This window comes from Wolffia australiana, chromosome 9 (assembly GCF_029677425.1).
Source record: "Wolffia australiana isolate 7733 chromosome 9, ASM2967742v1".
Lineage (NCBI taxonomy): Eukaryota > Viridiplantae > Streptophyta > Magnoliopsida > Alismatales > Araceae > Wolffia > Wolffia australiana.
The window spans coordinates 10,790,651-10,803,633 of NC_135843.1; the positions used below are offsets into that span (position 1 = coordinate 10,790,651).

The 12,983-nt window shown below is 41.4% G+C and overlaps 1 protein-coding gene across 1 annotated transcript; it reads left to right on the forward strand.

The window, feature by feature from the left end:
* The first annotated feature begins 5,572 nt into the window (after positions 1-5,572).
* MEE22 (maternal effect embryo arrest 22) lies at positions 5,573-11,610 on the forward strand. Its single transcript, XM_078580808.1, has 9 exons — positions 5,573-5,718; positions 5,843-5,957; positions 6,385-7,319; positions 7,803-9,036; positions 9,157-9,445; positions 9,528-9,640; positions 9,767-10,464; positions 10,662-10,774; positions 10,895-11,610. Exons 1-9 carry the CDS (start codon positions 5,665-5,667, stop codon positions 11,208-11,210), a joined length of 3,867 nt encoding a protein of 1,288 aa, XP_078436934.1. The 5' UTR covers positions 5,573-5,664; the 3' UTR covers positions 11,211-11,610.
* The last annotated feature ends 1,373 nt before the right edge of the window (positions 11,611-12,983 follow it).

Genomic DNA, 12,983 nt, shown 5'->3' on the forward strand with positions numbered 1-12,983 from the left:
ATTTTAGACTAGGTTTGATTTAGGTTATTTACAGTTCAGGCATTTGTCAAGTTTTTAAGCCCTCGAATGATACTTGGAAGGGCCCATGGACTGCTGAGACCATCATCCAAGTCAGTTTAAACCTCTTAAAAATTTAATCCATTTAAATTATAGCATCATAACAGAAAACATCATAATCATAAAAATAAAACATCATATCAGAATTCACAACACTCCAACTTGGAGTATTGTGTTCTTGAAGTTTGTGGAGCTCGAATATTGTGTCCGGTGAGCTTGAAAGCAATGTGATTCATTCGGGAGCCTTTTCTGCATTCTGCATTCTTCATTGTGGAATATTCACTTATGTTTCTGATGAAATATGATAATGTTTAGATCATGAAAGAGCTGTAGTTGCAATTTGCAAACTCATATTGCATTTTGCTAGCACTGGTAGAAAAACCAATATCTTTCATCCTAAGTAAATAACTAGTGGAAACTGATCTTGTTGTTTTAAGAGGGTGAACTATTTCTTTCTCCTTATCTTCTTCTTCCTAAGAGATTGTGAAATTATATTTCAAAAAGATTTGTAAGAAATTAGAACCAATTAAAGATTAAGCTTTAAGGGCATTTTTAGCACAATGCTTTAATGTGTGTTTTGATGAATGTTCAAAGTGATGCATGCCTCAATATGGGTTGTGATCAAAGCACAATAGGCCCTCAATCAAATAGTTGACGGATTGTATGTGAAGATAAAATAGGAGCCTAAGATATATTAAAAGGCTACTTTGTTTGATCATATGATGAACAAGTCAAATCATGTATTTAGGACTTGTATTTTTTATGACATGAAGACAAACATAGTTTTTAACACTGTTTAGAACTTGTGTGAAGTTGTCTTCATTTGAACTTGTGTGAACTTGTGTGAACTTGTGTAACTTGTGTGAATTCTTCATGTCAGTGCTGAAAGAATTCAAGCTCATGGCTAAGTTATATCACATACCACCACTTCCAAGATTCATTTAAGTATTGTAATGTTTTTTCTCGTGTCATAGGTCACTGCAATTACGACTGATAATGCTTCGTGCTGAATGATCAGAGTATTTGCAGACAAAGTAGTGGATGTGAACCCATGCTTCACTAATGCATGTCATGTTCCATGTTTTGCACACATCATTAACCTAGTCGTCCAAGCATGGCTAGAAAAGCTTCACATTCGATAGTAGGCATTGCTAGAGGAGGACAATACCAAAATGACTCAAGAGCATGATCCATTGAGGGAGATATCTGGTACAAGTGCTATATCTATTTCTCTTTGGCAAGCTGTGTCACTAATTAAGAGAATTGATAAATATGGTAAGGGGTCTAGATGCAAAGCTAAAAAAATATCGAGAGCTATGTGCTACCCTTGGGCTTCCAAATTGAAGCAATTTCCACTTGACATGCCAATAAGGTGGAATTCTACCCATGACATGTTGGAAGCAGAGGTTAGGCAAGCGATGTTCACCATGACCCTCATCCTCAATCCGCAATGCCAAAACCTTGATCGTTGATGACAAGTGGGACGTGCTCATTGAGTTTGTAAATATTTTGAAGCCATTTGTAGATGTCACACAGTCATCCACTAGGACAAGCGTGTTGATAATACATGTGGTTGTACGTGTCGTCAGGTTGTTGAATACCCACCTAGAAAGATCACCCCTATACTTCAAAAACTCCAGTGGGAGCTTGAGATAAGTGGCACTTAATTCACTATTGGCTGCTATCAACCAAATGGTGACAAAGTTGTCAAAGTAACATTTATGCTAAAGCACAACATAGTCGTAATTGTTGGCGTAATGTTGCACCTAGTGGTGAAATTAGCATCCACAGATCCTTTACAACACTCAGTCATCTTGAGCTATGTGCCCCATATGCGCCAAACAATGGCAGACTGAGGAACTGATAGTCCATGCCAAATTGGTAGCACAGAAGCATTACCGACACCAAGCCTCTCTAGTGATATTTTCTCGCAAGGATTGAAGCTCTACATGATGCATGATACAGATCATGGGTCTGTCTGTTCTACGAATGAGTTGGCCGACTACATATTTTCTTCCCCCTACCCTACGACAAACGCATTCTCATGGTGGAAGGAAATAGGGAACGATAGTTCCCATGATTGGCAAAGATAGCAAAACAGTTTCTATCAGTTTCACCAACCTCCGCCCTAGCAGAAAGAATGTTCTCCGTTGGTTAGAACGTCATCACATACAACAAACACAATCTGAACGCGGAAAGCATTGAGGTATTGACAACTATGAAGTGTTGGTTGTGGCCATACAAAACCAAGCAGAGGGAGTGGAACAATACCACTGACGAAGATTTACGAGATGACAAACTTCCATTGTCACGATAAACTACCAAATCTTTGTAATACCTTTCCATCTATTTAAAAAAATTAAGTAATTGCATTCTTGCAGATTTGCGTACCCCAGGTAGTGTTGTAGGGGAGCATGGAGCGAGGGAACCACATGGAAGAACGGGATTAGCTGATTACTAGGGAACGTATTACAAATGTAGAATACAATAATCCTTTCCTAATGGAGGACCCTCTAGCCTCAAAGACTTAGTTTCTTTGTTTTTGTTCACACATGTGTGGGCCAGGTATGGTCCTACATTTTTGTGCGTAGGCGAGCCCATGTATGGGCGTGTATGTGAAGCTTTCTCTTATTACTGCCCTCTATAAAACTTTTTGGGCCTTCTTCCATTTATTTATAAGGGGAAGGCCCATATTTCCCCTATAAGAAGGGAGGGTGCCCTTCGTAGGAAAAGGGAGAGAAGAAAAAATAGTCAAAATGTAGTCTTTTGTGTTTTCCCATTATTTTAGTTGTTTCTCCAAGTTGGTTTTTTTGTGTTTGATTTATTAACAAAAATGCCCCTCAAGAAGAGAAATTAGGTCATTTTCATTCTGCCTTCGCCAGAGCATCGCCGCCGACATCACCGGCACAGCCGTCACTACCACCCGTAGGCCTCCCCTGCCGTCGCAAGCCACGGTCGAGACGCCAGCCCAGCAACTACCGCGCGAGCCGCGGCCGCGATAGCTACAGCCACAAGATGCGACCGCAGCCGATTGCGGCCGTCATCGATCGCAAGCGCAAACCAAGGTCGCAGCCGCAAGCCGATGCCATGACAGCCACGGCCGCAACCGGCCACCACCGCAAGCAGCGGGCGCGCCAACAGCAACCGCGGCCACAACCGCAACCGTAGCTTCAGGCACCAACTATGGCCGCGCAAATAGAAGCTACGGCCGTAGCCACGGCCCACGGGCAATCACTGCCAATTGCAGCCGCCAGGCCAACGACTGCCGCCAGAAGGCACTACTGTTGCCGGAAGCCACCGCCGCAGTCGTAGCCATAGCCGGAGCCGTAGCCGCCGCCGTTGCTGCCGCCACCGTAGGAAGAACCGCCACTATCGTCGCCGCCGATGCCTACCTTCGTCCGCCGATAGCTAGCAGTACAGCCGTCATCGTCAACGTAGTGACACACACACATTGCCATCGCTGAAGTCCGATACAATCCCTTTTACAACCGCCTTATGCGGCTGTGCCTTTGCGCCGCCCAAGGCCCGCCGCTACGGTTTCCTAGAGTAGCTTCAAGGGAGACGCCCCGCCGAAATGACATGCCACCGCCAGTTCACCGCCGCGAAGTACATGCCGCCGCAAGAAGAACAGCCACCATTCTGCGCCGTCGACGCCTACCTTTGTTACCTATAGCAAGCCGTAGCCGAAGCTTAACAGCCCAATGTTGGCCTCGCGGCTGCCCTGTGCCGCCATTCTTCTGATTAGCTATCCCTTCTCTTGTGGGCTACACGAGCAGCTCGATCCCGACACATCGTGTTACATCATTTCCCTAACTAAACAAAAATTACGGTGTCATTCGCATTGTCATTAAATGGACGGTTTACTTACATGCATATTGTTAATCTATCGGAATGTTGCCACCATATGACGACAAGTCATCTTTTGGTCACGGCACGTCATCATTGTCTTGACCGAGGATGACACCCGCCCGCATGGCCGGCACCGCCGCCATGTGAAATCTGCTCACTCGATCTTATCATGTCGTCTCGACCAGTCATGGCAGCTCGTCTTGTCCGGTCACGACACGTCATCCCATCTGTGCACGACACATCGTCTTATGGTCACAGTCAAGTCAAGTCGTCTTTGGATCACGATACATCGTCTCGGTCTTGACGAGGTATGTCACTCATTCGCGTGGCCGGTGCCGCTGCCATGTGACATCTGCTCGGCCTCGTCATGTTATCTTGATCGTTCACGGCATGTCGTCCCATTCGTGTACAACACATCATCTTTGGATCACGGCATGTCTACTCCAACTGGACCGAGGACGTCGCTCGTCTGTCTGACAGAGGGTGCTGCCGTCATGTGATGATGATACGAACCTTGATCTCGGGTAGTATCGGAGGGAGGGTAGAGGACGAGGATAGGTAGAAGTTCTTGGGGTAGAGAGTTGAAACATGAATGGTCGGGGAAAGGACGAGCTGAGGGGGTAGGGACTGGCCAGGGAGGAGCCGCCTGGAGACGCAATGAAGTGGAGACGATAGCGAGGACGGGGATCATAGAAGGGGAGAGAGAGACCAGACCTAGGCGAGGAGAGGGGTAGGACAAGAACCACTTCTAATTTCTTCTTCTTTCTTCACTGCCCTTCTAAAGGGAGGGCATCCCTATTTAAAGGAAATACATAATAGCAAGTGACTAAAATGCCCTTGTGGGCTAAATGACGAAACTACCCCTAGATTGGTTTAGGATCCTCTCCAGGATCCTATCAGATGACCTATAATTAGAGATAATTAACATAATCATGGCTAACTTATAATGCCTATTTCCTAGCTAAAGCCCCTGTATTTCAAAATAATTTATCATATTTTATGTAAATCATTTTTTATATGTTTTGGAAATTAAGAGTTCCCTCGAACAGTCAACTTCAAGAAAATAAACCTAAATTCTGGATTTCTATTTAATAGGCCAATTGTTTGAATTTGTTTGAACTGTTCGAATAAATGTTCAATCAGACACGAACAAACCAAAAAATGATCGAATTATTTGTTCGAACTCAATCAAACTTTTTGTTTGATCATTTTTTGTTCTCTGTCATCATCACCCATCGTCCATCATCCATCATCCGTCATTCATCATCTATCATATGTCATCTGCCATCCACCAATCATCATCTATGATCCGTCATCCATCATTTGTCATCTATCATATGTCATCCGTCATGCGCCACCGCCATATATCATCTGTCATCCATCATTTGTCATCTATCATATGTCGTCAGTAATCCGTTACCCACCATCTATCATCTGTCATCCTTTCTATGTCACCCATCATCCATCATCCGTGATTCGTCATCTATCGTATGTCATCCGTCGTCTTTTATACGTCATCCGTCATCCATATCTATTCCGTGGCATCCATCATCCCTTTTATAGTACGTCACACGGCATTCGTTATACGTCAACCGTCATCTGTCACCCGTCATCAGAAAAAGGGTTTAAATACGCTGACTCGGGTTTTCCGAGGGTTTTCGTCCGATCGATCCTGCTAAGCAGTCTCACTGCGATCTTCGCTGGTCGCTGCGTGGTTGTCCAGAGAATCCCCATTTCTAGTGTTGTTCTTCGATCGATATGTCCGGCGATGTAGTCTTAGAGTCGCAGACGAGTAATCGTTGTTGCGCAGAGGTAAATAATGATAATATTATGTTTTTTTCTTCTTTTGGATCTTGATTTTCATCCTCTCCGTGCGGTTTCTGGTTAATAGTTTTGTTGATTTGTTGTTGACGTGGTGTGCTTGGTATGCGAACAGCTGAGGAAGAGGTATGCGAGATTGGAGGAGAAGAGGAATGCTCTGCGGCAGGCTGTAAAACTGCTCGAGAGTCAGACGAACAAGTTGGAGGAGGAGAAGATTGCCTTAACAAAAGGTGAGAAGACCGTTCTCTTTGACAACGAGTCGTTAGGGCGGCATTGGTAACCACTCTATGGATAAATTTATAACACTTTACACCGATGACTGGAACTTAATTTGCTGTTTTCATTTTTTCATTATTGTCTGGTTTGTTTAAAATTGGGGATAGCAACCCAAAAAAAAATTCAATCCACCGTGAAGTACCAAGAAATGCAATCTTTTTACTTGACTAACCATCACAAAAAACTTTTCCGGTAGTTTTATTAAGTAGAAACCGATGGGATTTTGAGAGCCGATGATCGTTTTAGAAGGGCAGAATCCAATTACAGTGTTGAACTTGTAGATTTAACTTTATCACCCCTTAAACATCTTGGAGCAGCTTTTTCTGTCATTTTTTTTCCAATTAGCTTTCAAGTTTACTGGTTATTGTTTCTTTTTTTCAGCACACGAGGAAGAACGTGCGAGAGCTGAACTAGCTGATAACTTGAATAAAGGTTCTCTTGAAAAAAAACTTGAGCTGGAGAAGGAGATTCGACGGTTGAAGTCAGAAATAGTTTCCTTGGAAAAAAATGGGAAGTCGGTGAATGAGGATAGAAATCTGGTGCTCCTTTCGCAGGTCGCAGAAGGGAAAGCAGAAATAAAAAGGCTGAACGAACTAATTCTGAAAGAGATAAACCGGGGAGACCTGGAGAAAAAGAAAGTGGAGGAAGAGAAAAATAAAGCAGCCGAGGCTTGGAAGCTTCTAAAAATGGAGAAGAACAAAGCAAATGAGGAGAAACAAATCGCAGAACAAGATAGGAAGAAAGGTGAAGAATGGAGACGTGAAGCCGAAGAAGCTAGAGAAAAGATACTGACAGAACAGTCAAAATTGGAGGCAACAAAGAAGAAACTGCAGTTGGCGACTAAAACCGCAATCAAAGAAAAGAAACGGGCGGATTCTTTGAGAGTTGATGTTGAAGAAAAAATGAGATTGATAGAGATTGAGAGGAGGAAGTTAACAGAGGAAAGAGCTGTTCATGATCAATTGTCCGGGCAGCTGCATGAGGAAAGGCAGAAATTACAGGCATTGCAGAAGAAAATAGAATTAGTTACTTCTTGTGAGAAAAGCACTGAAAAACTTTCGAAGATTAAACCCGGAAAGGTTAGAAATGATGCTGCAGAGACTGAAGTGTCGAAGCTTTTAAGGGATAAAATCAAGTTCCAGAAGCAACAATTGAAACATGTTAAGGAAATGCTCAAACAACGTGACACAGAGAAACACATGCTCCTTCAGCAACTGTGTCTTTTAAAGCAAGATCATGTGCAATTCTCCCATAGGTTAGAAATGCTTACCAGCTGCTTCCCATATATCCTCCAGGGGGACAGTGGTATAAATAAGGTATGATTTATTGCCTGCCTATTTAAATTCATTTGGCAGTGGTAACTTTTTCGGTCTTTTTTTTTTTTAGTTCTTTCCATTCAACATCCTTTTTTAAAAACATCTACGGATTTTTTAAGAAAACAAATCTACAGATTGAGATCCCGATAAAGATAATTTACTGGTGTTACTTCTTTCATCTCATTTTGTGAATGTTTGTAATATTATACCGGTAAATAGGTATCTCTCAATCAGTTCCATTGAAGATTGGTCCTTCTTTTGGGATCTTTAAGAAAGCGAGTAAGAGTAATTACTCTGATAAAACATTCTGTTTATTTGGATAACCATTTGGTTATTTTTGGTACATCTAACTAAAGGTCGTTTAGTTATTACCTGTTTATTTTGTTCTTTTTATTTTCTACGTAGCACCTAGATTCCTTTGGTTTCTGGTCTCTTCCCTCTAGGTTTATCTTTTCATGCGCAACTGATAGAGTTGAGTTTCAGGTTGGTAAACCTTCAAAAAAGCCTGGGTCAACGCCTCAGAGGACATCTTCTCGTGCCTGCCGTGATATTAATTCTCGGATTGACTTCGAGTCAGTCAAAAACATGTTCTCTCCAAGAGGATTTATCAAATCTGTTCCAGGTACTAGCTCTGATTTGGAGTCTTCTCCTGTACGGCATTCTGTCAGAGACAAATCACAAAGTTCTGTGATATGTTCAACTGATGTAACTTTTTCTGATACCCAAACCGTGGGATCACAGGGAAGAAGTGGTCTTGCTGTCGCCACATCAACAGAACTGGACACCAGCTTTCAGATTTCACCTGCTTTGAATCTTATTGAGGAATGTAACAGAAGTTTGAGTCCCATAGAAACTCTTCTCCCAAGATCCATGCCTGGTAATATGAAAGAACATGCCAGCATGGACTGTCAGCTAATTGGTACCAAAAGGAAATCTGAAGAACTTATAGAATCCGGTGTGGAATCGATGGCTAAAAGAAAATTCAGCTTTAGGGAGAACAACTACAGCAGTACTGAATTTCCAGCTTCATCGGTTATAGCTGATGATTTGAGGACCAGATGCCATGTAGAGCATCTAAAGCAATCGCTATTGTCCCCTGGACCGAAAGGAAAACCTGACGACAAGAAGGAATGTGAAGTTACTGTCAATATCTTTGATGGCGTAGAACATTCTAACGGAGAAATGGATTATGGCAAGTTCATGAAGCTGCTTGATTTTGATGATGAGGACGAGGAGAGAAGGTATCAAGAGGCAAGAACAATGCTCTTGTCCCCAAATCTTCCTATAATCAGATCTCCAGACTTAGATGATTCTCAGGAAGAGCTAAAGAATGGTTCAAATGAAGCATCTAGTTACAGCCTTGGAGGTGAGAAAAAACAGGATCAACCCTGTCCTGCAGGAATCTCTTATCGGAATAACACGGTCTGTAATTTGTTCAGGGAAGCCTCTGAATCCTCTCAACTGGAGTTAACCAATCAATCTTCTCAAGATACTGTCTTCCACGTTATCAATCAGTCCACTAATAGGGATATCATTACTGTTACTAATCCATCTGAAAATCAGATAAGTCAGGAATCCGCTCAGACTGCTCTTATCTCTTCTTTAAGTCTAACTAATGCCCAGTTTGAATGTGACATGAGACGAACTTGCAATAAAACTGAACTTGACGAAGTGAATACCAGTGATATCCTTGAAATCAAGTTGACATCTGATGAAGGTTAGTCTTTGCCTGCTCTGTTATTCCGTGTTTTTACCCATCCTGCTCAATTTCTCTTCCGCCATTGTTATGCTTTATCTGTCATGATCATAGCCTGGTACCTACTTTGACAAAGTGCAGGAACCGAGGACGATTGCTCAATGGAGAGTCAGCTGACCAAATGTTTAGACAGTGTGGCAAAAAAATTGTTGCTGAAACCCGAGAAATTACTGGAGCAGGATAAAACTAACTCTGGGGACCAATATGATAATCTTTCTCTGATTGTCTCGTCATTTTTAGAGGATGAGAAAGTATTTTGTAGAATACTCTATGGTATGAATGCCACCTTACGTGAACCTGCCATGTCAGAAGAAAATCGTTTCATGTTGACCGATATTCTTGCCTTGAACCCCAAAGATCTCTCAGCTGAGTAAGTCGTTGTTTTTACATTCTTTTCAAATTTCATATTTGTGATACTTTCTCAATGTCCTAAGTCTCTTCTTGTGAATCAGGGAGAAGGTTTCTGTCATATGTTCATTACTAGTGAATAAAACAGCGGGAAAAATCTCAATAGCCGGGGATATACCATCATTATTATGTTCTTTTATTGCTGACATTGAAAGAGGTACGTTTTGGTCTCTCTCGCACTTTCATTTATTTCCTTTTAATAGTTTAACTCGATCACTCATTTTTGCTCGCCATGATAATCAAATGAGTAAGAAATACAACTCAATTTTATTCTCCAATGCAGTCATGCCCGACAAAGAAACAAGACTCGTATCTCTCCGAACCTTCCCAGTTGACATCTTCATACGGCTCCTCCAAGATTTCATTTCTGGCAACAAAATAATGGTTTGCCAAGAATCAAGTATATTCATACGATCAGATTTCCCCAACGTTGATGTTACTTGGATCCGCAGACCTGCTCATCCAAACCAATTCATATCGGCCTGCGTGATCTTGGCAGCCACGAGCTCAGCTCTCGGCTGCACCGACATTTTATGGCAGACATTATACCAACTTTTGGAATCAGATGCAGACGACAATGAAAGGTTTCTTAAGGCAGCCCGTATTTTTGAATCTGCATGTCAGGGAAATCTTTTTTCCTCCGGGAACAGTTCCTTGCTTCTTCCGAACGTGATCACATCGATCATATCTCTTCTAGAGAAACGGCGAGATAGTGGAGAAAGACCGTTTGGTGAAGGAAAAGCCTGTTCGGAAAAACTGGCGTCTTTGCTCTTGAAAGAGCTCCGTGGCTATTTTGTCGATGCCGAGGAATCCGCTGGGATTGCTTCTTTTGGAAATTTTCTTGGATGCAATGTCAGTGACGAAACTGTTGACAGTCGTGGGAAACAAGAAGGGGTTTCTTGCCGATTGCGAGATGTTGACCCGGGGCTTTGTCATTTCTGTGATGTGCTGTCTTTGGTTGAGCTGGCTGGGAAATACATGGTAAATCTGATTACTCTGAAACTTTCGGCTTTTTTTAATTGAATTCAGCCATGCATTCTTGATTTTTGCTGCATTTTTGGAAGAATTGCACTGGATGGCTTTATCATTTGTATGTAACTTTCACCAAGACGAAGTTACTTTTTGGGGTAATTTTTTTATTCAGTTATGAGAAATAATCACTTAATAATTTTCCTCAGGGATGGCAGTGGCTGCGGAGCAGTGTCATCCCGCAGCTTTTCAAGCTAGTGGAATCGTGTTCATCTTCGCGATTCTCGGCTCCTGTTCTCGTATTAATCGGACAGCTAATCAGGTAATTTCGCACCATTTTTTTTTGGCTTCTGGGGTATACTATTTTTAAAAGAAAATTTGTTATTTTTTGAAGACCTAGAAAAACCAATGTGACTCTAGTCTCTCTTCTTTCTTTATCCAGGATTGGGATGAAATCCGACGCGGCACAAGTGGAAGAAGACTCGGAAACCCTCGTCTCCAGTCTGTCTCGATTTCTAGAGAGAGAAAGAGAGGGCGAAAATAGCGGCAACCTGGCCGCCCAGATTTCTGCTGTGGAAGCTTTACTCTGCCTGCTCCCCTTGGATTTTAGAGAGATAATTGACGAAAAATTTGAAAACGGTGATTCGGTTAGAGAGAAGCAGAGTTCCTGCATGCAACTGATAAGGAGATGGTTTTTTTCAGGGATTGGCAGAGATCATATGGCCCAAGTCATAACATTTTTTGAAGAGAGAGTCTAGAGAATCCATTCCAAGAAGATCTATGTCAACCTGTTCTTCGCCAAGCTTCAAAATTTTATCACACCGGCTATTTTTTCCAAGGTGCAGCTCTCTCTCTGTTTATTTATCTCGCCGGTTTTTGCGAGAAAGAACAGTTCTCAGGAGGAGTTGATGAACAGTTCAGTTCTCAGAAAGAAAGGCTCTACAATGAACAGTATTAAATTGGAGTTCAGAAGTAGACCTGAACTGAGAGAAGGTGAGTTCATTGTTACTGCGGCTCGCAATCTTGTATCAATTTTTATCATGCTAAAAAGTTCTCAGAGTTCATTTTTTTCCATTGGGTCTAGTTTGGGAAATTACTCAATCAAGTTTTTCTTGCATGTAAATTTTATCTGAAAAGTTGAATTCTAGATGATATCTTGCCTTCAATGTTCTTCTACTTACCTTGAACATTCCATCAAAATAGTGAGGTGTTGGCAATGCAGTGAGAGAGGGAGGGATGTAAAATCTGCAATGAATTTATGAAGGTAAGAGCCTTTCTTATAGAAATGAGAAGTAAAAATCCTAATTAAGAAAATTATTTAGGGAGTATCAATCTGATGTCGGCCCTGGTCTTCGAGAAACACCGTCCCAGTCATGACGTCGACCCGTACATTCGATGCTGGTTACCTCGTCCCCTCTCTTTCGCTCTCGTCTCTATTGTGTTCTTCAGATGATCTTTTTTCATGTTACTTTGGCGATGTCTCGCCTCCGTCTCTCTCTCTGACGATGTTCTTCCCGCCGTCTCGTCCTTTCTCGGCATCCCTTCAGGATCTCTCTCTCATCCTCTTTCTCTACTGAATGGCCAAAACTCTTGGCATATGTTTGGGCACCATAAATTGTAATGTGAAAATGACTAACAAGAAAGCGCTCTATGAGAGACGAATATAGAAGAGAAATCAAGTCAATGAAATGAATGCGGAAAGTTTAGTTTATAAATCAGGATAGAGCAAACTGAGGATATTATTTTGCTGTGTAATTGGAACTTTAAAAAAATATGCTGGTTCGCAGCTTCCGAAATCAGTTATTTCCTCAAAAAAATTCCTCAGTTTTATATAAGTGAATGAGAAGACTGGTCGAGAATTAACAAAAGAATACTATAGTTCAAAAAGAGATGAATTAGAAGAATATGATGATATGTATTGGGAGGTAGCAATCTAGTTGTGCAGAATAGCATCAAGTTGAGCATGCAGTGAGAGAAACCAAAAATAGATGATTTTTGTAATAAATATATTCAATGTCATGAAAAAGAATTAGTAAACGTATGAGCTTTATGTCCATTTTTACATTTTTTTTCCTAAATATGTAACGCCTTGCATTCTCATGCCTAAATTAGTGAAACTGATTAGTTACATATGGAGATCTATAAGAAATGAGGTTTGATTATTTTGGATTGCTCTCAAAGTATTATTTAAGCCTTTAAGAGTGGAAGGTCAAATTTGCTTCCCAAATTTAAATTTCTGAGTCAAGCTCCTCCATGTAGTCACCTCTTTACTTCATTTGAGCTCTAATATGGATTGGTATGTCTTTTGGGCATATTGATATTAACAACATCTATTTTTAAATGCATTCATATTTTTGACCTTCCACTCTTAAATTAATTATAAATTAATTTAACACGTAATTTATGTGCTTTTACTTTGAAAAACTGATACAGTCAAGCGCATATGAATATTATAAATCAGACAAGATTATGTGTTTGGCGCACCTGTTTAGGAAAGTGTAAAATTTCCCTATGAAGCTAGAAAATATGCT